The 24,703-nt window shown below is 42.2% G+C and overlaps 1 protein-coding gene and 1 pseudogene across 2 annotated transcripts in view; one reads left to right on the forward strand and one right to left on the reverse strand.

Moving 5' to 3' along the window:
- Positions 1-579: 579 nt before the first annotated feature.
- LOC116533724 lies at positions 580-1,338 on the reverse strand (annotated as a pseudogene). The gene has a single exon (XR_004261412.1). The product of XR_004261412.1 is annotated as a protein mago nashi homolog pseudogene (transcript).
- An 8,365-nt stretch (positions 1,339-9,703) lies between these two features.
- The window catches only part of DNAH8 (dynein axonemal heavy chain 8), a 353,446-nt gene continuing 338,446 nt past the window's right edge, over positions 9,704-24,703 (forward strand). Inside the window, exons 1-4 of the mRNA XM_032253336.1 lie at positions 9,704-9,778; positions 15,641-16,067; positions 16,205-16,339; positions 23,207-23,291. Of these exons, the coding sequence (XP_032109227.1) occupies positions 15,675-16,067; positions 16,205-16,339; positions 23,207-23,291 (613 nt within the window). The 5' untranslated portion in view covers positions 9,704-9,778; positions 15,641-15,674. The remainder of the gene's footprint in view (positions 9,779-15,640; positions 16,068-16,204; positions 16,340-23,206; positions 23,292-24,703) is intronic.

Consider the following 24,703-nt stretch of genomic DNA (forward strand, 5'->3'; position numbering starts at 1 on the left):
CCTTAAACCTTTTAAACCTAGGAATTGGGGCAATACACAAACTCTCCATATACTGTACTTTACCACTGAATTGTTGAAAAGACACTCAAATTGTCTTCTTTTCCATTAATCTTTTTTTTTTTTTTTTTAGATGGACTCTTCCTCTGTCACCCAGGCTGGAGTGCAGTGGTATGATCTTGGCTCACTGCAATCTTCCCCTCCCAGGTTCAAGTGATTCTCCTGCCTCAGCCTCCCGAGTAGCTGGGATTACAGGCACGTGCCACTACGCCTGGCTAATTTTTGTATTTTTAGTAGAGACAAAGTTTCACCACGTTGGCCAGGCTGGTCTTGAACTTCTGACCTCACGTGATCCACCCGCCTTGGGCTCCCAAAGTATTGGGATTACAGGCATGAGACACCATACCCAGCTCTCTTTTAATCTTTCTGGTGAGTTTCTCAGAATATGTGAGATATAAAGCATGTAAATGAATAGGAAGACTCAGTGTCATAAATTATAAATTCATTTACTAATTAGTCTGTTCATGTACTGAAATTCCAATAAAAATCTCAACAGTTTTCTTTTTCTCTTTTCTTTCTTTCTTTTTTTTTTTTTTTTTTTTTTTCAGGATTTGGCATGTTTTATTAGAGCAAATTTTTAACAAAAGGTGACTTTTATTTACAGAATTTAATGTGTGTGGGGACTGTTCAAACCACGTGGACTCAAGTTAGGATAACCATTAAGCCTGTTAATGTATTTTCTTATTTCCAGTTTACATACAATTTTTTTTTTTGCTTCGCATTCATAAAAACCCCAATATTGTAAATGACAAATAAACTCTCCATCCCTTAATTAAATATACAAACAGCTTGAAAAACATGGAATTTAAATTGGTTTAATCTTGAAGTGTAATCCAATGAGACTGAAAACTAAACATTTCAAGTCTTGTACCAAATAGTAGAATACTCGAAGGCCTTCAGGATCCTTTGGCTGATTTATATCAATAAGAGAACCTATTTTTGATGTGGTAAAAGATATGTGCTCATCTCCAATGACAATTTCAAGCTCCTGTCGGCCAACCCTGTCAGGGGGAGGCCACAAAGCATCATCTTCTTTTGTAATTTCACTGTCATCAATAATTCTCTTCAGTTCTTCCATTACACTCTTGTGCACATAAGCCTCTTTTCTGATCATGACATCATTTTTGTAATTGCTGTTGTTGGCATATCTAAGCTTTCCGTCCGGCCGAAATTCGAACTCCAGAAACTCGTGCCCAAACTTGCCCTTGTGCCCTATGTAGTAGCGCAGGTAGAAATCGCTAGCCATAGACATTTTTGTCCCCGGTAAGCCCGCCGAAAACCAAGACCTCTTTCTTTCTTTCTCTTTCTTTCCTTCCTTCTTTCTTTCCTTCTTTCCTTCCTTCCTTCCTTCCTTCCTTCCTTCCTTCCTTCCTCTCTCTCTCTTCTTTCTTTCTTTCCTTCCTTCCTTCCTTCCTTCTTTCTTTCTTTCTTTTTTCTTTCTTTCTTTCTTTCTTTCTTTCTTTCTTTCTTTCTTTCTTTCTTTCTTTCTTTCTTTCTTTTTCTTTCTTTTCTTTTCTTTTCTTTTCTTTTCTTTTCTTTTCTTTTCTTTCTTTTCTTTTCTTTCTTCTTTCTTTTCTTTCTTGAGATAGGGCCTCATTCTGTTGCCCAGTCTGGAGTGCAGTGGTGCAGTCTCAGCTTACTGCAGACTTGACCTCTCAGACTCAAGCCATCCATCCACCTCAGCCTCTCAAGTAGCTGAGACTATAGGCATGCATCACCACACCCAGATAATTTATTTTATTTTATTTTTGTGGAGACAGCATCTCGCTATGTTGCCCAGACTGCTCTTGAACTCCTGAGTTTAAGTGATCCTCCCACCTTGGCCTCCCAAAGTGGGATTACAGGTATGAGCCATAGCGCCTGGCCCAGGGATTTTCAATTAAAATGAACACGCAGATTCTAGATTCTATTTTTAGGGTCCCAAATAGGCAAGACATACTGAATGATAATTAAGTAGGGGAACATTCTCTACCAGATAACAAGACTTTGTACAAGCTACAGTAATGAAGACGGTATGAAAAAAAAGACAGCATGGTGGGGATCCTGGTATAGATCAACAAATGGAAACTGCAGTGGACAGCTCTAAGATAGCCCCAATGATCCCCACCTCTGGGTATTGACAGTCTTGTCTACTTCCCTAACCTTGAATATGGGCTGGATTTAGTGGCTTACTTCTTATACAAAGAGCATGACAGACATGATAAGGTGTCACTCTGTGCCACTTCTGAGATTACAGAATGAAGAGGCTGTGATTCTTATCTTAGGAGCTCTGTCACTTTCTTTGATCTCTCACTTGGAGGGTAAGCAAGTTGTCACATTGTGATCTACACTAAGGAGAGATGCATGTGGCAAGGAACCAACGTCTCTGGTCAACAGCCAGTGAGGGCCACACACCTACCATCAGCTACACAGTGAAATTGCAAGTGGATCCTTTTTTCAGTAGAGTTTTGAAATGACTGCTGCTTTGGTCAACCCCTTAATCACTGTCTTATGAGAGACCCTGATCCAGAACTACCTAGCTAGACCATTCCCAGATTCTTAAACCACAGAAACTGTGAGATAATAAATATTTATTGCTTTCAGCTGCTAAGTTTTGGAATAATTCATTGTGCATTAATAGGCAACCAATATACACACACAGACACCATGTTTGTGTCTAAATTTGATATGTTATGTTAGTGCTAGTGGGGAAAAGATTAATAATTTTTCAATGAGTGGGTTAAGGACAATTGATTATGTATATGATAAAAAGATCTCCATTTCATACTATAAAGGAAAACAGAAGTCCAAGAGCATTACAGACACAAATGTGAAAAGGCAAAACTTAAAACCTTGAAGAATAAAATACTGGAAAATGCCTTTGTGAATTCATGGTAGAATTTTCTTAATGAGATGTGAAAGCTAAAACACATCCTAAAAGGTAAAAAGTTAAACCACAGACCAGGAGAAAGTATGGGCAACATACATGACCAACAAAGGTTCAGTATCTAGAATATGTAAAAACTGTTAGAAATCAATGAGAAAAAGACACACAACTCAATAGAAAAAAATGGCAAAGAGAAGAATAGGCAGTTTACAAAAGAGAGAACAGAAATAACATATAGGCACATGAAAAATTGCTCCAAGCCTGCCCAACCCCATTGCTACTAAAAGGACAAAAATTAGTTGGGTGTGGTGGCACATGCCTGTAACCCCAGCTACTCGAGAGGCTAAGATGGGAGAATCACTTGAACTTGGTAGATGTTGCAGTGAGGTGAAATCATGCCACTGCACTCCAGCCTGGGCAACAGAATGAGACCTTGCCTCAAGAAAAAAAAAAAAAAAAAAGAAAAAAAGAAACAAATAAAAAGACGGCCGGGCGTGGTGGCTCAGCACTTTGGGAGGCCGAGGCGGGTAGATCATGTGGTCAGGAGTTCAAGACCAGCCTGACCAACATGGCGAAACCCCATCTCTCCTAAAAATACAAAAATTAGCCAGGCATGGTAGTGTGCACCTATAATCCCAGCTACTTAGGAGGTTGAGGCCGAAGAACGGCTTGAACCCGGGAGGTGGAGGTTGCAGTGAGCCGAGATCATGCCACTGCACTCCAACCTGGGCAACAAAGCAAGACTCCATCTCAAAAAAAAAAAAAAAAAAAAAAAATCGCTCTAATTTTCTGGTAAATAGGGAAAAGCAATTTAATATAAAAATGAGGGATTTTCCATCATTCTCAGCAAACTGACACAAGAGCAGAAGATCAAACACCGCATGTTCTCGCCCATAGGCGGGTGTTGAAAAATGAGAACACGTGGACACAGGGAGGGGAGCACTACACACTGAGGTCTGTTGGGGGGAAATAGGGGAGGATCAGTGGGGGGTGGGGAGTCGGGGAGAGATTACATGGGGAGAAATGCCAGATATAGGTGATGGAGAGGAAGGCAGCAAATCACACTGCCACGTGTGTACCTATGCAACAATCTTGCATGTTCTTCACATGTACCCCAAAACCTAAAATGCAATAAAATTAAAAAAATGAAAAAAAAAATGAGGATTTTTAATGCTCTTGAGAGGGACAGAAATTAAAAAATTAAAAACCTGTCACTATCAAGAGTTGGTGTGGATGTAGAACAACTGAAGTGCATAAACACTTGCTGCTTGACACACATTGGAAATTAATTTGACAGTGTCGAGTGAAGTTGAAGCGAGTACATCCTGGGATCCACTGCTAAGTATGTATCCTAGAGGCTTATTGTGTCTGCACTCCATCAGACATGTATAAGAGACATGGTTTGAATAGCAAAAAAAGAAAGGAAGAAAAAAATTATAAAGTCCAAATGTCTAACTGTAGGAAAATAATTTGTGTTATTTTCATTGAGTGGACTACTACACATAAGTAAAAATGAATGAACCAGAGGTACTATTTCAACACAAATAAATCTCATAATAGAAATGAAAAAATTACAAGTTGCAGGAGAATACACATAGCACAATGCCATTTTTGTAAAATTTAAAATTATGCAGAATGACATAATGTATTTCCTAGGGCTAAATACACATCTAGTAATGGTACAGGAAGTGCCTGGGAATAAACAAATTCAGGAACACGATTTCCTCTAAGGGGCAGCAGAGGAAGACATAGGGGAGGGATGTACTATGGAATTTCACTGTGTTTACAATGTTTTATAACTTAAGCTGGGTGTTGGGCAAATGGAGAGTTGTATTATTCTTTATCACTCTCTGTATATTTTAAATATTTTATCACACGTTTTAAAAAACTAAAAAGTAACAAGCACCACATATAGAAACAAAAGGAAAGACAGTGATAGTGGGGAAGGAAAAGTTTAGAAATGGTCCTGTTTGAGAAGACACAAATTCCAAAGAGTTTAGAAGTGCTTTGTCAAACTAAAATTGGAGAGAGGCTGGGCATGGTAGCTCACACCTGTAATCCCAGAACTTGGGGAGGCCTAGTTGGGTGGATCACGAGGTTAGGAGTTCAAGACCAGCCTGGCCAACATAGTGAAAACCCGTCTCTACTAAAAATGCAAAATTAGCTGAGTGTGCCAGCACACACCTATAATCCCTGCTACTCGGGTGGCTGAGGCAGGAGAATTGCTTGAATCTGGGAGGCAGAGGTTGCAGTGAGCCAAGACTGCACCATTGCACTCCAGCCTGGGCAACAGAGTGAGACTCTATCTCAAAAAACAAACAAAAACAGAGAGAGGTTCTCTAAAAAAAAAAAAAAAAAAAAAAAAAAAAGGTATTTATTTGAACGTCGGGCATCACAATGGGAATATGTGTGCCATATTAAACTACGTGCATATTCAGGGAGATAAAGGAAAACAAAGGTTTTTAAATGAAAAATAAGGAAGATTATGTAATTGATTTAATTATCCTTGGCTAAAATGCTCAACAGTAAAGGTGATGTCCATCTAAGGAAGAACAGAGTTCCTGGGCAGATGTCCTTGCAGACTATCTTTTTGCATAAGGTTTTGATGGCCTTTGTACAAGGTTGTAGTTTCATGGAGTCTTCTGTGATAGTTTTGTTATCATGCATACAAGCATGAGACCCTTCTTTTCATAGCCCTTCTCAACTCCAGATTTTAGAATTTTTATAAAACACTTCACACTGACATGAAAACTTTCACATTCTCCTTTCTGGTAGAAGGGGTGTATTAATTTTCCCAGGGACAATGTAACACATTACCGCAAACTTGGTGACAACAGAAACTTATTCTCTCACAATTCTGGAGTCAAAAAGTGTGAAATCAAGGTGTTAGCTGGGCCATCCCCACTTACAGGCTCTGCGGATAATCCTTCCTTGCCTCTTCCAGCTTTTGGTGGCTCCTGGAGTTCCTTAGTTTGTGGAAATGTATCTCTAATCTGCCTTCATCTTCACATGGCCTTCCTTCCTGTCTTAATGTCTATAATTTCTCTCCACTTTCTTTGATAAGGACTCTAGTCATAGATTTAGGATCTACCCTAAATCGGGGTGATTTCACCTTGAGATTTTTGACTTAATTACATCTGCCAAGATTTTTTTTTTTCCCCAAATAAGGTCATATTCACAGGTCATGGAAGTTAAGACTTGGACATATTTTTTGGTGGATACACAATTCAACCCATTACAAGAGGTATATACGTGGCTTTTTTTGTTGGTAATGATTTAAGATTAGGAAATCTGAGAATATGTTTAAAATACTTTTATGATTACATTTATTTTCCTTAATGAACATCATTATATTAGTTGTGTAAACCAAAAATAAAATTGTAAGCTCCTGCCCCCGCTGTCAACCATCTGAATGGTCCCCTCCTCTTGGCCAAGGGCATGAAAAGGTTATTGTGTCTGCACTCCATGAGACACATATAAGAGACATGGTTTGAATAGTAAAAAAAGAAAAAAGAAAAAAAGAAAAAAATGATAAAGCCCAAATGTCCAACCGTAGGAAAATAGACAGATTGAAAACTAGTACAGGCCATGATGGAAAGAGAGGTTGGACATGCCTCATTATACCCTCCTCCCTCTTGGAATTACTGATAGGACACTCTTTAAGTCCGATAAGAAACATTTACAATCTGTTTTCTCTGAAGCCTGCTATACCTGGAGATTTCAACTGCATGATAAAACCTTGGTCTCCACAACCCCTTATTGTAACCTACACATTTCTTTCCATTGATAATAACTCTTTCAACCAATTGCTAATCAGAAAATTTAAAAATCCACCTATGGCCTAGAAGGCCCACCCCATGTATTGTATCTCCCTAAAACGTATAAAGCAAGCTGTCCCCTGGTCACCTTGGGCACATGTTATCAGGACTTCCTGAGGCTGTGTCATGGGTGCATACTTAACCTTGGCAAAATATTTGCAAACTAAACTTTATAAATTGATTGTGACCTGTCTCAGATACTTTTGGGTTCACAGTTGTTTAGGTTCTTGCTGTCAGGTGTTTTGGGTTTCTGCATTGGCAGAGCTTTTTGTTTGCAAGAAGAATGGACCAATAAATAAGATATAAATGTGCTGTTATAGACATAAACCGACAATCCTTCAAGAAAACCTCAAAGGAATGAGCTGTGGATAGTTATTCAATATTTATACATGTTTTACTTGAATAACTGGCTACTTAAATTGTTACTTGATAATATGATCATGTGGTACTTTAGGACAATTATAACAAATATTGATAATCTGTGCACCTTAATTGCATCTTCCCTACAATACTGAGACATTTCCAGTTGGTTGTTTTGACATTTTTATTTCTGTCAATAGTATCCTCTTTCTCTCAATCGATGAGGCTTGAAACCAAACTCGTCATAGAGTTAGACATTTTTGGAACTGGAAGGGAACTTAGAGATTATCTCAACTCCCCATTTCTTTTTACAAATGAGGACATCCAGTCACAGAGCAGTTTCACATCCAAGGGTTGGTCAACCAAACATTTATTGGGTAGCACAGTCACAGGACTAATTCAGTTTCCCTGATTACCAGTTCAGTGCTTTTCTTTACTGCACACACTAATACTAAATGACTACAAATAACAGCTAGCATTGATTTAGTCATTATCATGTACTACTGCGCTAAGTGTTTTTATGTGTGTTCCCTCCTCGTATTTTCAGGGACGCTTAATTCTCAGGATCATGGGCACTTAATGTCTTATATAAGTGCTGCATGGGGTTTACTTTCTATTAAGCCTTAAGAGAACTCTGTGGAAGGTACACTTTTGCTGTATCTCAGGAATTCTCAGGGGTGCTATCATTTGGTAGTATTCCATGAAGCTAGTTTTCTGCCAGAGTTAATGAAACTATTGCATGGATCACAGTGCTACAAACCGAACACAGCAACACGTCTTTAGAACCAAAGCTCTGTCCCATATTTAGTATTATTTCTTAGCGACATATTTTCAAAAGAGGCATTTGTAGGTTAAAGCAAATGAAGGAATATATTTAAGGCTCTTTATTAAGGGATATGATATTCTGTTTTGTTTCTTACTGTGAGAATAGAGAGATAATAGAGACAGGGAAAGATAGCAAGTATAAAACCTGCCCCAGCTCCATCAGTGCCAAAAGAAAACAAGATTCGATGGATGAGAGAGAGCACTTATTACTTATAGGCCAACAAATGGTAGGAGTATCACATGGGAGGCCAGTTCCTCCAACCCCAAGTCCCACTGGGCAACCCATGGGCTCAGATGCAGGCAGTGGACTGGGAGTCAGGTAAAGAATCTAGGGCTAAGTGCTCAGCATCTTTTGTATTGAGCAGTAAACAAGCTAGTCCCTCTCCCCTGGGAAGTGAGCAATTGTGCCTCGTCATGCATGGTAACTGTGGCCTCCTTAGTTGCTTACAGATTACCTAAGAAGCGGCTCAGGGTTAGAGGGCAGGTAGGTCTTGCATTTTGGCATACTTGGCAAGGATGTGCAGGAACTGCCTGCCCCCGTAAGCTCATATGGTATAATCACTGAGTAATGTCTGTTAATATGGATGAATCAGTTTAAGTTGTGATTTTTTATATTCATTGCTTTTTTTTTTTTTTCCAGTTGATGGACCTTTCAGTCCTCATTCCACATTGATCTGCTCTGCATTCAAAGACTGACTTTAACAACTGCCAGACAAAATAGTTTATGTCAGAAGCTATGTTTGCTCATTCTGCTTACCAGCAGAATGTCAGAGAATCCTTTGCCAGCCATTCACAAATCCCCTAACTCTGTTACCAAGTGCAGCCCCCAGAGGAATGCCCCTGAAGATGATAACATCTCTTGCATGAATCTTTTCTTGCCAAAGTTCAAAGATCCCAACTTCATGTCTTTTCCTGTACATAAGATAATAGCTGATAGGATTAATGATTATGCCTCTAAAATCTATAACCAGATGAACCCTCGAACCCCAACCTTGATGAGATTTTTGCTCTAATGTAACTTCTGAGCTCATTGATGTAACTGCTGAGCACATCTGATGCCACTTCCCATCACATGCCACCCTCTGTACCTAAGCTTAGGCACTCTCAAAGAAACTCTCTGAAAGACTCTCCTGAATTGCAATCCTCAGTAAGACAGCTGAATAAAACTAATTTTAATTATTTAAAAGACTGAATTTTTTTCTTTAGTTAAGACACCCAACTAGAAACGGACCACTCACACCATGTCAGGCAGTTACAGCAAAAGCAGAAATATACTAGACGGGAGGGGTGGCCTTAGGAGAGAAGTCACTTTTCCCCCAGAATCTTTCTCTCGCATCAGTCAGGTTTCTGAACACACTGACTCATCAGGAAACGTTTTTCATTTTCTCAAGGAAAATAGTAACTTCAGAAACTGTAAAGGTCACAGAAAACATTATTTTTTAATGTTTTAATGTTTTTAAAACATTAAAAAATAATGTCAAGCTGTCAAGCTTTACATATTTCCACGAATACGCGGGAATCTTCCCAAGGCCCTGGCACCGCACTCCAAATCTCCAGGAAGCAGACCTTCAGCGCCCGGGGTCCCATAAACAATGTTTCAGTCCCCGGGATCGGTGGGGTGGGTGCGTCCTTTATTGGGGAGCGCGGGAGCTGCCCGTGCCCCTCCAGCCGAAGGGAGCCGCGTGTTGCAGAGTCCTCGCGGGGCGACCCCGAGCGAGCCTGTCTCGGATTCCCAACCGCCAGCCTCTCTCGGGGCCGCGGAGGCCAGAGCAGCTCCCCCGGGGCAGCGCAGCCGCCGGGCCCGGCCTCGGTGTGCTGAGGGGTCGGTCCATCGGGACCCGGGGCGCGGCGGGTGAGTGCGAGGTCGGGGCGCGCTGGGAGCAGCCGGCCCTCGCCCAGGGGGCCCTGCAGCAGCCGGGTTCCCCGCCCACTTTCCTTCTTTTTGGGGGACTGGAATCCATGCTACAAGTCAGTCCCCCGCCTCTGTTAGTTGGACCCAGGGTTTCCTACTTCAAAACCCCAGCTGAGCCACTGCCCTTGGTCAGTCTCTTCGCTGGACATCTAAGTGACTTCACGCCCACTCCCCGTTTTGAGAATGGAAAACCAAATACCTCACGCTCTCACCTATGAGTGGGAGTTAAGCTATAGCTATGCAAAGGCATCCAGAGGGGTATAGTGGAATTTGGAGACTCAGAAGGGGAAAGGTGGGAAGGGGTGAGGGATTAAAAAAAAAACAAAAAACAAAAAAACGACATGTCGTGGCCAGGTGCGGTAGCTCACGCCTGTAATCCCAGCATTTTGGGAGGCCGAGGCGGGAGAATCACGAGGTCAGGAGTTCGAGACCAGCCTGACCAACATGGAGAAACCCCCGTCTCTAATAAAAATACAACAATTAGCCGGGCATGGTGGCAGACACCTGTAGTCCCAGCTACTCAAGAGGCTGAGGCAGAAGAATGACTTGAACCCGGGAAGTGGAGGTTGCAGTGAACTGAGATCTTGCCATTGCCTAAGTGACGGAGTGAGACTTCGTCTCAAAAACAAAACAAAAACTACATATCGCATACAATGTAGACTACCTGGGTGACCCTGAAATCTTAGACTTCACTACTATCTAATGCATCCATGTAACCAAAAACCACCTGCACCCCAAAAGCTATTAAAATTAAAAATATATACCTATATATTTTTAAAAATTCAAAAGTAAAACAGAAAAAAATACCTAATTCCTCCAGGCTTATTTTCCATTTCCATACAGTTCTCATTCCCCTCTAGCCCAAAAGTCTCATCACTGAATTTACCTAGTTTCCCAAACTAGTTGTGGCTGTTTTTGCTTCTCTGCTTTTGTACCATCTTCTGCCTAGAATGTTTCTCTCTCCCATCCTGTCCTGACAGCTCTTCTTTAGACTTGACTCAGGTGACACCTTCGCTGTCAAGTTTTTTTTAAAGAAGTTTTGCTTCCTGCTAAGCTCCCTTAGCCCTTCGTTAATTCACCTGTTATTGACATTAACCATCTTGTGTTGTATTCAATAGTCAACAGAATCAAATACCAGTTTGATTCTGCATTTTGCTTTGAAGAAGTCCTCAATCTTTTATGTAACCACAGTGGCCAGGCATGCAGAAGACACTCAATAATGTTGAATGAACTAATGCATTCAGGGATAGGGTTACAGATATTGAATGAACTAATGCATTCAGGGATGGGGTTACAGAAATGGGTACAAGAGAAAAGGGTGTGGTTGAATTGGCTGTACCCAGCACACAGGTGTGCAACTTGCTCACTTACTGTAGTATTCTTAGGTGTGGAGGAGTCCAACACCTATAAATGCTCCTGAAAATAACCAGGGATGACTTTGTGGAAGTTCACTGAATCCTTAAAATTGAACTTAAGGAGAAGAGATGGTGGGAATTGAAAATGATTGCATCCAGCCAGGGCAGCATAGTGAGACTCTGTCTATACAGAAAAACCAAAACCAAAACCAAAAAAGAACAGCCAAGTGTGACGGTATACACCTTTAGTCCTAGCTACTCAGGAGGCTGAGGTAGGAGGATCATTTGAGCCCGGGACGTGAGGACTGCAGTGAGCTGTGCTTGCGTGACTATGCTCCAGCTTGTGCAACAGAGCAAGTTGTCTGTGAAGGAGAGAAGGACCCAGAGAAAGTCAACAAGTGTTGATGCTACAGTCACTCTGTGTCCTTTGGGCCGGCAGAATGTGAATGCTTGGGGGTAGATTCATAGGGAATTTTAGGTCCTAATTTTTTAATTTTTTATTTTTTAAGACAGTTTCTTACTTTATCACCCAGGCAGGAGTGCAGTGGTGACATCTCGGCTCACTGCAGCCTCGAATTTCTGGGCTCAAGCTATCCTCCCTCCTCAGCCCTCCAAATAGCTGGGACTACAGGTGCATGCCATCATGCCCATCTAATTTCTTGCATTTGTTGTCAGGGTTGGGTTTCTCCATGTTGCCCAGGTTGGTGTCAAACTCCTGAGCTCAAGCGATCTGTCCTCTTTGGCTTCCCAAAGTGGTGGGATTACAGGCATGAGCCACCGTGCCTGACCTTAGGTCCTAAATCTTTAACTCCTAAGATATATAGACCACCAGAAAATGGAAACAAATACACAATGTTAAGATTATCACCAGCAATATCCCAAAACTCAGATATAAGGATGAGCTCATTCCCAGTACCACAGAGAAGGGAGAAAGCCTCTGAGAGGATGGTAAGAGAATTGGACTTCCATATAATGACACTCCTTACTCCAGTCTGCCTGGCACCAGGCAAATGGAAAATTTCTCCCAGACTTATGGTTTCTGTAATGCGAAAAGTGAGAATGAAGTAGACAACCAACTTTCTTATCATCTTGGGTTCTGTGGCAGGAGATCTGTTCTTGCCTCAATCCACAGGAAGCATCGGCAGTGCTAAAGGGAGAAATATCCCTGAGGACAGCCAGAGACAAAGCTGGGAGGTAGGACTACCATCCCCAGCCCTGGAAACTCTGTTCTGTACCTTAAGACACCAAATCAGAGTTGCTGTTTGGCAGTACCCTGCCATAGGGCGCTCATCCCACAGGTGCCTTAGGCATGAACCCCTAGCTAGCATTCCCGCACTGTGGGAATAATCCCTTTAGGACTTCCCCCATTTTGGATGGGCAGCAGATTACCAGAACGGAGGCAAACTTGGGCTTAGGCTGACATCTAGTGCTGGAAATGAGCCAGTGACTTGGTGAAAAAGAAAAGAAAATCTACACGTAAATTATAAAGACTCAAAGCAGACACATCCAATAAAAACCAAAGCCAGCCAGCCAGAGAAGACTGGAGTAAATAATCCTTCAACACAAAGACACAGACATATACTCAGAAGAAACAATAGCAAACAGGGGAACACGACCTCTTCAAAAGGACAAAGCAAGAAAGTAGTGACTAACCAAAGAAGGCAATATTAGGAACCCTCTGACCAAGAGTTCAAAATGGCAGTTTTAGAACTCAGTGATCTCCAAGATAACACGCACACACACAAAAGATTCAGAAATTTATCAGAGAAGATTAACAAAAAGATTGAGATTAAAAAAACAAATTTCAGAATTAAATACATTTGCTGGACTAAAAAACTTACTAGAGGTTCTCAACAGCAGATCAAAGAAAGAAAGAATCACTGACTCAGACAGGTTATTTGAAAATGTACAGAGGAGACAAAAGGGAAAATAATGAAGAGGAACAAGATATAGAAAATTACCTCAAAAGATCAAATTTAAGAATTATTGAGTTTGTGACCAGCCTGAGCAATAGAGTGAGACCCTGTACGTAAAAATAAAATATAGGCCGGGCGCGGTGGCTCACGCCTGTAATCCCAGCACTTTGGGAGGCCGAGGCGGGTGGATCACGAGGTCAAGAGATCAAGACCATCCTGATCAACATAGTGAAACCCCGTCTCTACTAAAAATACAAAAAATCAGCTGGGCATGGTGGCGCATGCCTGTAATCCCAGCTACTCAGGAGGTTGAGGCAGGAGAATTGCCTGAACCCAGGAGACGGAGGTTGCGGTGAGCCGAGATCGTGCCATTGCACTCCAGCCTGGGCAACAAGAGCGAAACTCCGTCTCAAAAAAAAAAAAAAAAAAAGAAAAGAAAAAAATAAAATATAAAAAAATTATCCATGTGTGACATTGGTCATGTCAGGGTCACCACGTGCGGGGGTCTGTCCTGCAGACCATGATTCCATGATGGATGAATAAATACACTGAAACACAGAGTACAGTGAATGAGTGGACTAGGTGATTGTGTGCTTCCCACAGAGATTGCAGCTACATGACACCCACTAGTTCTCCCTCCTCGAATTTATTCAGTATAGATTTAACAACAAAGGCTTTGAGTAAACATACTTGTGGATAATTAACATGGTTAAGAGAGTAGTTCTTTGAAAGATTAATGCCCAGAGCAAACACCATAAAGGATAAATTTCCTGGTCAACCTACTCCTGAGAGGACCATTCAGCTCAAAGTTTACATGAGTCAACAAGCTAGTTAGAGACAAAGAAATGTGGGGAGTTTAATTATTTAACTAAAGGGACAAAGCTACTTTCAGCCAAGTAATAACCCTTAGGCCTTCCAAAAGGATTTGTGACTATATTCTATTACTTTCCTTTAATATTTCTGCCACCATCCTGTGTAAACCCCAACAGACATGCATGGTGGTGCATTCCTGTTGTCCCAGCTATTCAGACGCCTGAGGTGGGAAGAGTGCCTGAGCCCAGGAGCTTGAGACCAGCCTTAGCAACATAGTGAGACCTTGTCTCTGTAAATAAATAAATAAACAAATAAGGGGTGGCATGTACCTGTAGTCTTAGCTACTTGGAGTACTGAGGTGGGTGGGTCACTTAAGCCTGGGAGGTCAAAGCTGCAGTGAGATATGATCATGCCATTGCAGTCTAGCCTGGGTGGCAAAATGAGGCACTGTTATGAGAGAGAGAGAGAGAGAGAGAGATGGAGAGAGAGAGAGAGAGAGAGAGAGAAGAGGGTAGGGAGAGGGAAGATTTAAAAACCCTGGTGATAGTTTGGGAACAATGGTTCATGTTGACACATCTAGAGGCAGGTGGGTTAGCTGGTTAGCTGGCAGCTAAAAGATAGGTCAGTTTGTCCTCCAGTAGGCCAACTAAGGGTATCAAACCAAACAATGATAGCTGTTTATGAGTTCTCTGGAAAACTTGGAGAGGGCCGTTGTGGGGCATAGGTGATGGGCTGCCTCTGTGTTGTGTCTGCTGGTGACCCGACCTAAGAAGCTCCATCTTACTTAGACCAGGTCTGCATCTGTGTCTTCAGAATTTCTCACTAGAAAGCCTCTTTTTCTGTCTTATGTGTTTGGGAATGTATCCTTTTGTTCTCCAACTATTTACTATTATTCTGGTTTCTGGATTTTAACCACATCCTAAAAGCATGTATATTTTTCTGGAGGCATCATTATTGTCCTACAATATGATTTTTGTCTGTAACTGACATCTCCTGTTCCACTGGTGTCCCCTAATTTTCATGGTTATGTGCTCATAACTTCTACACTTTTTTATTATTAGAGCTTTTCTGATTAGGTAGGCTAGATTCATGCTTTCTGTAGTATCGTTCCCTCAGTAAATGGTCACAATCACTTTTCAGTGCGAACTTTCTGTTTAGACTCAGAGTTACTTATTTTGGCTGCTAAAAGGATGCTTTTATGAGTTTGAGGCTATGCCCATATAGATGAAATGGGAGACAGTAGAATGTCTGATTGATGAACTGTATTGCATCACTGAGTTCCTTGAAGCAAAGAACATTTAGAGTCCACGAAGTTCTTTGCTCAGTCTCTTGCACGGTGAGTACCTTGGCAGTGATCTCCGGTTGGTCCTCTAATGCAGTGGCCCTCAATCTTTTTTAAGACACCTGAGGACACGTGCCCTCCAATGAATTGCCGTGGTGACTATGGCAGGGCTGGGATGTGGGTGGAGGGACAGTCCTCTAGGGCCATAGCATTATCAGGAGTAGCATTTAAAATCTGAAAAAGCTCCCAGGTGTGTGTGTGTGTGCTGTTCCCCCTAAAAATATCCCCTCTCCAGCCCCATAAACTAAGCTTCCTCAGATAATATGGCAAGGGAGGACTTGATGATTTTGCTACTTGTCTGGCTAAAAGGGAAGAAATAAAAACATACAACACTCCATTTACTGTAGTTTTAAATGAACCTATGTTATAATTCTAGGTTTTGAAGTCTAAGGCCTTCTGCACGACGGAGGATGGAGAAGGATGCTGAAGAAGGTGGTGTACCTTCTGCGGGAGCAGAGGCTCCTCCCTCTACAGAAGAGGCTGCTCCTCCCCGTTCAGAAGAGGACAAGGCAGCGCGCCCTCCGACAGTGGAGGCTCCGGCAGAAGATAATCTCTCTCTTTCCGCAGAAGATGCTGTTCCTCCTGCGAAGGATTATCAGGATCTCATTTCTTCTGAAGAAGGGCTAGTTCTTCCAGATGATCATGAGCCGGATCTGAATAGAGTTCGACCGAGGCTCGGACCGCGACCGGTTCAATCAGTGATTTCGGAAGTGCTGTCCTCCCCGTCTTCCCGGCGGTCCTCCCGATACCGCCGCAGCATGAGTGGCATCCCAAATCTACAGGAAACATTAAAAGAGAAACAGGTTTGCTTCTAATAAGATTTTCCATGCCTACAACTTTTCCTTTACAAATGCGAAATCCTTTTACTTTACAAAATATGAAGTAGTTTGATGTTCTTTCTTCAGAATTGCAATTTTTACACTTGGTTTTCATTCCTTAGGCAAGATTTAGAGAAGCAAGGGAAAGCCGAAGACTGAAAATTGACCCTTCATACAAATATATGTTTGAAATTCTAGCAGAAAATCTTGGCCTGGACATAGTAACTGTTGAAGAATTAATTTTGGATTGCCCATCTGTAAGTTTAAGTCTTATCATTTTATGCATATATATATATATATGCTTTAACTTCTGGGGCACATGTGCAGCTCTTGCAGAATTGTTACATAGGTATACACATGCCATGGTGCTTTGCTGCTGTATCTATCCGTCCTCTCCACACCTCCCCCCCACCCCCGTCATCTACATTAGGTATTTCTCCTAGTGTTAGCCCTCCCCAATCTCCCCACCCCCTGCTATCCCTCCCCTAGCCCCCCACCCCCAACAGACTTTGAGAAAGTGATTAACTTAAGAAAATAGACTTGTCATAAACGACAACAAGAAAAAATCATTTATTTATGTATTTTTTTTGAGACGGAGTCTCCCTCTATTGCCCAGGCTGGAGCGCAGTGGTGTGATCTCGGCTCACTGCAACGTCTGCCTCTCAGGTTCAAGCAATTCTTCTGCCTCAGCTTCCCAAGTAGCTGGGACTACAGGCATGTGCCATCATGCCCTGCTAGTTTTTTTGCCTTTTTAGTAGAGACGGGACTTCACCATATTGGCCAGGCTGGTCTGGAACTCCTGACCTTGTGATTCCCTCTGCCTTGGCCTCCCAAAGTGTTGGGATTACAGGAATGAATCACTGGCGCCCCGCCCAAAAATCATTTAGAAAGACAAAGTTGGGGCAGGGCACAGTGGCTCACGCCTGTAATCCCAGCACTTTGGGAGGCTGACGTTTGAGGATTGCTTGAGGCCAGGAGTTTGAGACTAGCCTGGACAACATGGGAAAACTCCTGTCTCTCAAAAAATACAAAAATTAGCTGGGCATGGTGGTCCAAACCTGTAGTCCCAGCTACTCAGGAGGCTGAGGTGGGAGGATCCCTTGAGTATGGGCAGTGGAGGATGCAGTGAGTACTCCAGCCTGGCTAACAGAGTAAGATTCTGTCTAAAAAAAAGCAAAAGAAAGAAAAAAGAAAAAGACAAAAGTTGGAAATTTTACTAACCAGAGAAGAAGCTTTATTTTATATAATTATAGTCAGTTGAATGGTATTTCTAGTCAGGTCTACCGTTGTGGAGGAAGAAGAGAAGAGTTAGCAACTAGAATTTTGGCTAAACTTCTAACTCAAAATGATGTCAGAAGTTAGAGGGCTCGTTGAGTGGCGGTAGGGTAATATTTTACAAGTACAGGTTATATGAACCACATATGCCAATCACTTATAGAGAAAAACTGCAAAAATAAGGGAACAGTGACTGTTGTATGAGTATACAGTAGTAGAAAATAGTGATGTGTGGTTGGGCAGGATGGGGAGGGGATTAAAGATGAGCGGGGGCAAAAAAATAGTGATGTGATGTGACTGCAGGCCAGGTTACCATATATCTCAGGGTGCCAGGGACAGTTCTGGATTATGCTTATTTTCCTGGCATCATTAACAGAGCCTCCTGACACTACTAAAAATTTTGGATAAATTGATATGGTCACTCTAATTACAGTAACATATGATACACTTGTGTCATAGCTTCCGTCCTGATAGCTCTGGTTACAAGATAATTTTCAATAAAACTACCATTAGCTTCTTGGGCTTTTTCTCAACCCTAGGAGTGAATGGGGCTGGTATCCCAGAAAGACCAGTGAGCAGGTGCAGACTGCTGGTGAGCTGATTGTCTCACTGAATGCACTGGTGAGAGTGATGGGTGAGGTGGGGTTGTAGTGAGGTTGTCACTATAAGGGCCATATCCCCTGCTTTTTCAGGGGTCATGAAACACGGGCAAAACTCTTTAGCTTGCTCTAGGAGCCAGGGTTCTATGGAATCGTGCCTAAAGAGCTGCTAACGGCTGGGTGAAGTGGCTCACTCCTGTAATCCCAGCACTTTGGGAGGGCGAGGCAGGCGGATCACCTGAGGTTGGAAGTTTGAGAACAGCCTGACCAAAATGGTGAGACCTCGTCTTTACTAAAAATACAAAAATTAGCCAGGTGTGGTGGCATGCACCTGTAATCTCAGCTACTTCGGAGACTGAGGCAGGAAGATCGCTTGAACTTGGGAGGCAGAGATTGCAGTCAGCTGAGATTGCACCACTACACTTCACACTGGGTGATAGAGTGAGACTCAGACTCAAATAAAAACAAAAACAAAAACAAAAAAAGCTACTCCCTTGCTTGATACAGTGCATTGCTAAGTTCTGCAAAACTGTCTGCACTTCATGTCGTCCAGTATCCTTCTGAGAACACGGTCCCGGCAGTTGAAGGGGATTGCTCATTTTCCTGGTCCTGGTGTGCAGTTGTAACAGTGAGATGGGGGATGTGATTGATGCAAAGACATCATAATAATGACAAAACATAGAGAGTGCATGGAGATGTGTATACAAAGCAAGAGGTGCCATAACAAGCAACTGGAAGTAGGCTGTGGTTTCCCAGGTCACCATAGTTTCCTGTTGGAATTTTCTGCTGTGGTCAAGGCTGGCTTCATGGACATATGGGCTGTGTAGTTACAGAGGCCCCTCTGCTTAGAATGGCACTGTGCTTGGTTTGATGATCTTTTGTCACCATTTTGAAGTTCTTGATAATTTTTTAGTAAATGTCTTGCATTTTCATTTTGCACTGGGTTCATCAAATTCTATAACTGGTCTTGACTGTGGACGATACCAACCACATAGTAAGAGGATTTTCTTTGCCATTCTCAAATTGGGTTTGCTTGTTTGTCCCTTCCTCAATGACTATTCTAGTTACTGTGGTGACTCTGGCTACTACATGTCTTTCTAGTCTCTCTAAGCAATCGGTGCAAAGCAATCTTATAGGTATCCCTGAGATGATGACAATGAGATGAAGGGAAGGCCAATTTCTAAAAAGTCATTTCTTATAGGACCAGGCTTCAGGCCTGTCCCGAGGATCATTCCTGCATTTGGTTAGGGAGGAAGCCAGATAAATGATCAATCTTGTTTCACCTGAAAATTGCTGGGCCACAAATTTGGATAATACCACAGCTGAAATCCCTATACCCTCTGCAAAGGGTATAGGCATAGGCATTGCAGCCTGATCCTGCCTTCATGAAAGGGTAACTGCTAGAACTAAGATGGGGAGGTGGGCACCTGCAGAACTGGTAATTCCACTTTAAGTATTTGCCATCTGGATTTCTGGGTTGGCATTCTCTGTTTGGAGGAATTTTTCTGGCTAGCATGCTAGTCAGGAAGTAGAAGTGCTATGTGTCCGCAAACCCTTCTGTTTGCTATTCCTGGGGTATGTCTCAGACATTGGGTCCATGTGGTTAGATTCTACCTTTAAGACCATTCTGGTCCAGGCCAGACACTGCTTAGGCTGCAAGGAATAGGAAATGCAGGCATTAAGGGAAGAATCAAGCTGGAAAAGGTATTTCCTTAAGAGTTGCTTGTGAGTGTGCAAAGCCATGGTGGAGGGAAAATTGTGGACCCAGTAGGGAAACCAGTGTCAAAATCTGAAAGATTAGAATGCTTATTTGGTTGAAGGGAAAAGGCAAGGACATATGATAAGTTGGCATCGAGGTTGGTGACCAGGTGAGTAAGAAGATGGAACATAAGGGGTGGCATGGTCTGGTGTGGTGCAGTTTAGGAAATTGGGGGTATATGGAAAAGTATCTTTTTTTCTTGAGGAGTCTTCCTCTGTTTCCCAGGCTGGAGTACAGTGGGGTGATCTCAGCTCACTGTAACCACCATCTCCTGGGCTCAAGCAATTCTTCTGCATCAGCCTCTTGAGTAGCTGGGACTATGGGTATGCGCCACCATACCTGGGTAATTTTTGTATTTTTAGTAGAGACAGGGTTTCACCATCTTGGCCAGGCTGATCTTGAACTCTTGACCTCAAGTGATCCACCAGCCTTGACTCCCCAAAGGGCTGGGATTATAGGTGTAAGCCACCATGCTGGGTCTGGAAAAGTATTCTTTCTTTTTTCTTTTTTTTTTTAGACAGAGTCTTGCTCTGTCCCCCAGACTGGAGTGCAGTGGCCTGATCTTGGCTCACTGCAACCTCTGCCTCCCAGGTTCAAGCTATTCTCCTGCCCCAGCCTCCTGAGTAGCTGGGATTACAGATGCACACCACAACGCCTGGCTAATTTTTGTATTTTTAGCAGAGATGGGGTTTCACCATGTTGGTCACGTTGGTCTCGAACTCCTGGCCTCATAATCCACCCACCTCGGCCTTCCAAAGTGCTGGGATTACAGGCAGGAACCGCTGTGCCCAATCGAAAAGTATTCTTTTATTGTGAAGCCTGGTATGCAATCCAGGATGAAAGCAACTCAGTAAAGGCATCACAAAAAAGTGGACAACAGAGGGTATGATGGTTACTTTGTTTGCCTCTGGATCCATTCTCTGTATCTGCCCTGCTCTGTGCCTAGAAAGCTGAACTCTATGGAATGTATCACCTGAGCTCCATTGCTCTCTGGCTTCCATTTGGTTCAGCCATGGGGAGGCACAGCAGGAGATGTGAGGGCAGAAGGGGAGAGAAGCTCCCTACTTGGCCATGTTCCTGACTGTGGTTGTCTGCTCCCAAAACTACAGCCCCCTGAGCAGCCCGGATCTCCAGTTCTCAACCTGGCGGAAGTCATTCTATTCCTCCTAGCCCTCAACTCTTTAGGCCATGGGAGGATCATGATTTTCCTTTGTTGCTAGTCCCGTTGTTGCTGCTAGTGCCACAGCTTCCCTTAACCCTCAGGCCTCTAGAAATAGGCTTTTTATTTATAAAGTTTTTTCAAAAACCTCTTTGGGTGTGACTGCTTTTCTTGTTAGGACCCTGACCAATACAGATGTTTCTGCAACATTGGCACTTTGCCCCTTCTGCCCTTCCTGCCCCCTTCATTCAGCACTGCTCAAGATAATCTCTTTTCTGGCTTACTGGCAATGTTTTCCAATGACTGGGTGGCTTGGGTGCGATACTGTGGAAGGAGCACAGATTTGGAGACCCAAGGCTGAGGTCCAATCCTAGGTTCTGTGCCGTGCTTGAGTGTTTTGGGTCCTTCACCTAAACTTTTTTTTCTTTTGAGATTGGCTGGAGTGCAGTGGTGTGATTACAGCTCACTGCAGCCTCAACCTCCAGGGTTCAGGCCAACCTTCCACTTTAGCATCCCCTGTAGCTGGGACCACTGGCACATGCCACCACACCCAGCTAATTTTTTGGTATTTTTAATAAAGAGGAGATGTTTTCTGTGTTTCTCAGGCTAGTCTTGAACTCTTGGGCTCAAGCAATCTGCCCACCTGGGCCTCCAAAAGTGCTGGAATTAGGGGTGAGCCACTGAGCCTGGCCTATTTAAATTCTTTTTAGCTTAATTTTCTCTTCCACAAGAAGGGTATAAATAATGCCACTTTACGTAGGTGATGCTCAGATGAGCAGTTGGTAAAATGTTATGTAATATAAGTGAATTTTTAATTCACAGTCATGATTTTGGCCCATGATCGCACATTTACTTTGCTAGTCTCATGAGTACGATGTATCTAAAATGCAAGGATTCATTGCATTTGGTATTTTGATGTCTTTTTATCCCAGTCATGTGCTCTACTTTTGAGAATTTGTATGCTTTCAAAGCCTAAGGGTCAGCAAAAAAGTATTGATGGAGCTGTGCCAGAAGAACTATGCTGACAGCTTTTGTCCCTCTTAGGTGGTAATTATGTGACACCCAAGTATATACGGGAGGTGGAAGAGCAGAGAACTAAGGGCTAGAATTTTGCACATCTCGGTGGCTCTGTTTCATCTCCCAGGGTGGAGGTTCTCAGATATGGTTCCAGGACCAGCTGCATCAGCATCACCTAGAACTTGTTAGAAATGTAAATCATTTTGTTTTTAAAAAGCCCTCTGTGTGATTCTCTGATGCACACTAACTTTTGAGAACCACTGTTCTAAGAGGACTGGGTTTGCTACACTTGGGATACTTCCCCTAGGCAGTCAGTAGATTAAGAGATACTCACTGCCAGGTGTGGTAGCTAACACCTGTAATCCCGGCATTTTGGGAGCCCGAGGTGGGAGCATTACTTGAGGTCAGGAGTTCAAGACCCTTCTGGCCAATCTGGCGAAATCCCATCTTTACTAAAAATACAAAAATTAGATTGGTGTGGTGGCAGATGCCTGTAATTTCAGCTACTTGGGAGGCTGATGCAGGAGAATCTGTTGAGCCTGGGAGGCCGAGGTTGCAGTGAGCCGAGATCGCGCCATTGCGCTCCCACCTGGGTGACAGAGTGAGAACTCCACATCAAAAACAACAACAACAACAACAACAAACAAACAAGCAAACAAAGACACCACTACCCAAGAGAAAGCCTCCTGTATGGGAATCAGTGGGATTAGGTGAATGGGTATGTGACTTTGTATTTCCCATAGGATATTTCAGGGCTTTTGCTTATGTGATCTATTTAGTTTTCTATTTACTAAGATATTACACTGACTCCTAAGTAATTGAATAAAAACTTCATGCTCATAAATATGGAAGAATCTCAGTATAATAATTTGTCTTTACTTTAGTTTTACTATAATATGGGTCAAATTACAACAGCTAAAAACATAATTGCTCAAATAATTTATCAATAAAACAGGCAATAAGGCTAAGTTTTCTGTTCCCCAAGTAATCTTTTAAGAATTGTGTATGTTAATAATATATCTTTTATTAAATATTTACCTCCAGTTGGACTCACCTATTTACCTCTCTGTGATCCTGTGGGGCAGGGTCAGGTAAGTGGCTGCCCAAAACTATATATGTAGGACATTAATGTAGGTTCAGAAATAGAATTCAACCTATATTGCACAGTAATTTTCGAGTTAAATTAGTTTGGGTTCTAATCTTGCCTCTGTGTACCTTGAATAAACTCTTTGAGCTTCATCTTCTGCATCTACAAAACACTGAGGATTTTTCCTTAGTCATTTTATTGATTATCATTTTCTTTTTTATTTAACAGCTGGAAGCATTTGCTAAGTTTTTTGTGAAAGATGGTTGTAAGACACTGAAATTTTTGTACCAAGAAGGAGACGTACCTGGTATTGGTAAGAATTTTATGAAGGCAATATGCCAGTAATTAGTTAATGAACGTTAAAGTCCAGCATATTTTTTCTCTTATACATAGATAATCTTTCATTTATAAAGAAAATTTTACCAGAAGTTTACATATAAGAAAGACAATGTCTTAAGAACAATACATTCTCAGCCCAAATATATATTTCAGGCCTTACTATAATGTCTTAAGGAGAAAACATCCTTGTAGAAATCATTGACCTCTACTGGGAATACACATTTTCATTAGAATTTAATTGCATTGTCCCCGAAACAGGTGCAGCCATTTTGTCCAGATAATTATAAGTGGTTGTGAAACTACTCCAGAGCCCCGCAGCTGCTGCCCCCCGTGGTCCTGTCTCAGCATCTTGTGCCTGCTGCAGCTGTCATTTGGAATTGCTGGTTTTCCCTACGGTGCATATTATGCCTGAAATAATTAACATGCTACCAGCTTGTTAAACCTTTGTTTTAATGACTAGATATGTAGGTTACCCTTTTGGCCTTAGACTACTCATCATCAAAGTCCCATGGACTTACCTTCAACACATCCCTCCCGTTGGTTCTTTCTCACTCTGTCCCTCAGCTGCTTTAGGCTAGGCCTTCCCTGGTGTTCCAGATTGAAAACCAGTATCTCTGTAATCAGATTCTCCCTCTGAAATTTGTAGTGCTTATTCCTGCCAAGTATATCTTTTATTGTTCTGCCATTTATTGGATTGGGTCCAGATCTCATTTATTCAAGGCCTGCTGTCATCTGGACACACAGTACTTGTCTAGTTTGATCTTCCACTCTTCCAGATGTGAATTTGCTGCTCCCTTCAAGCCCCTTTTCCTTGTTTTCTGTATACCAGAGTTATTTCTTTGCCCTTCTCTGGTCTCCTGGCTTTTTCAGATTGCCTTTCTTCTCTCCACTCAGCATACCCTACCCCTCCCTCAGAACACCTCCTGCAGAGCCCTTCCCACGGTGTTCCAATCCACATCCATCACTGTTCTCCAGATTCCTGTCTCGTTTACATCATTCATTGTATATATAGCACTTGATTGTGTTCTTCTACCTTCCTCTAATTGTTTAATATAAAGTCTTGCTTCTTTGACAAAATATGTAAACTTGCAATTAGTGACTAGGTTGGCTTCATGGATTTTCTGTCTCTCACAGTTCTTATTGTGGGAGGATTATTGTGTAGTCTACATTTTTATTACTTGTTAAAAATTAAAACAATAGCTGAAAATTATAGAAAGATAAGATATCTATAATTAGAAGCAAAATACAAATGATCCACAGTTCCACTCAGTTGAAGAAAGGACTGTTAACTCCTTAATGAATATTTCTCTGTAACTGGTTTATATACATATTTTACAAAAATGGGATCCAATCCTACATATCATTCTATAGTGGCCATTTAAATTT

This window comes from Sapajus apella, unplaced genomic scaffold, assembly GCF_009761245.1.
Source record: "Sapajus apella isolate SASKATOON/1434 unplaced genomic scaffold, GSC_monkey_1.0 scaffold83, whole genome shotgun sequence".
Classification (NCBI taxonomy): Eukaryota; Metazoa; Chordata; class Mammalia; order Primates; family Cebidae; genus Sapajus; species Sapajus apella.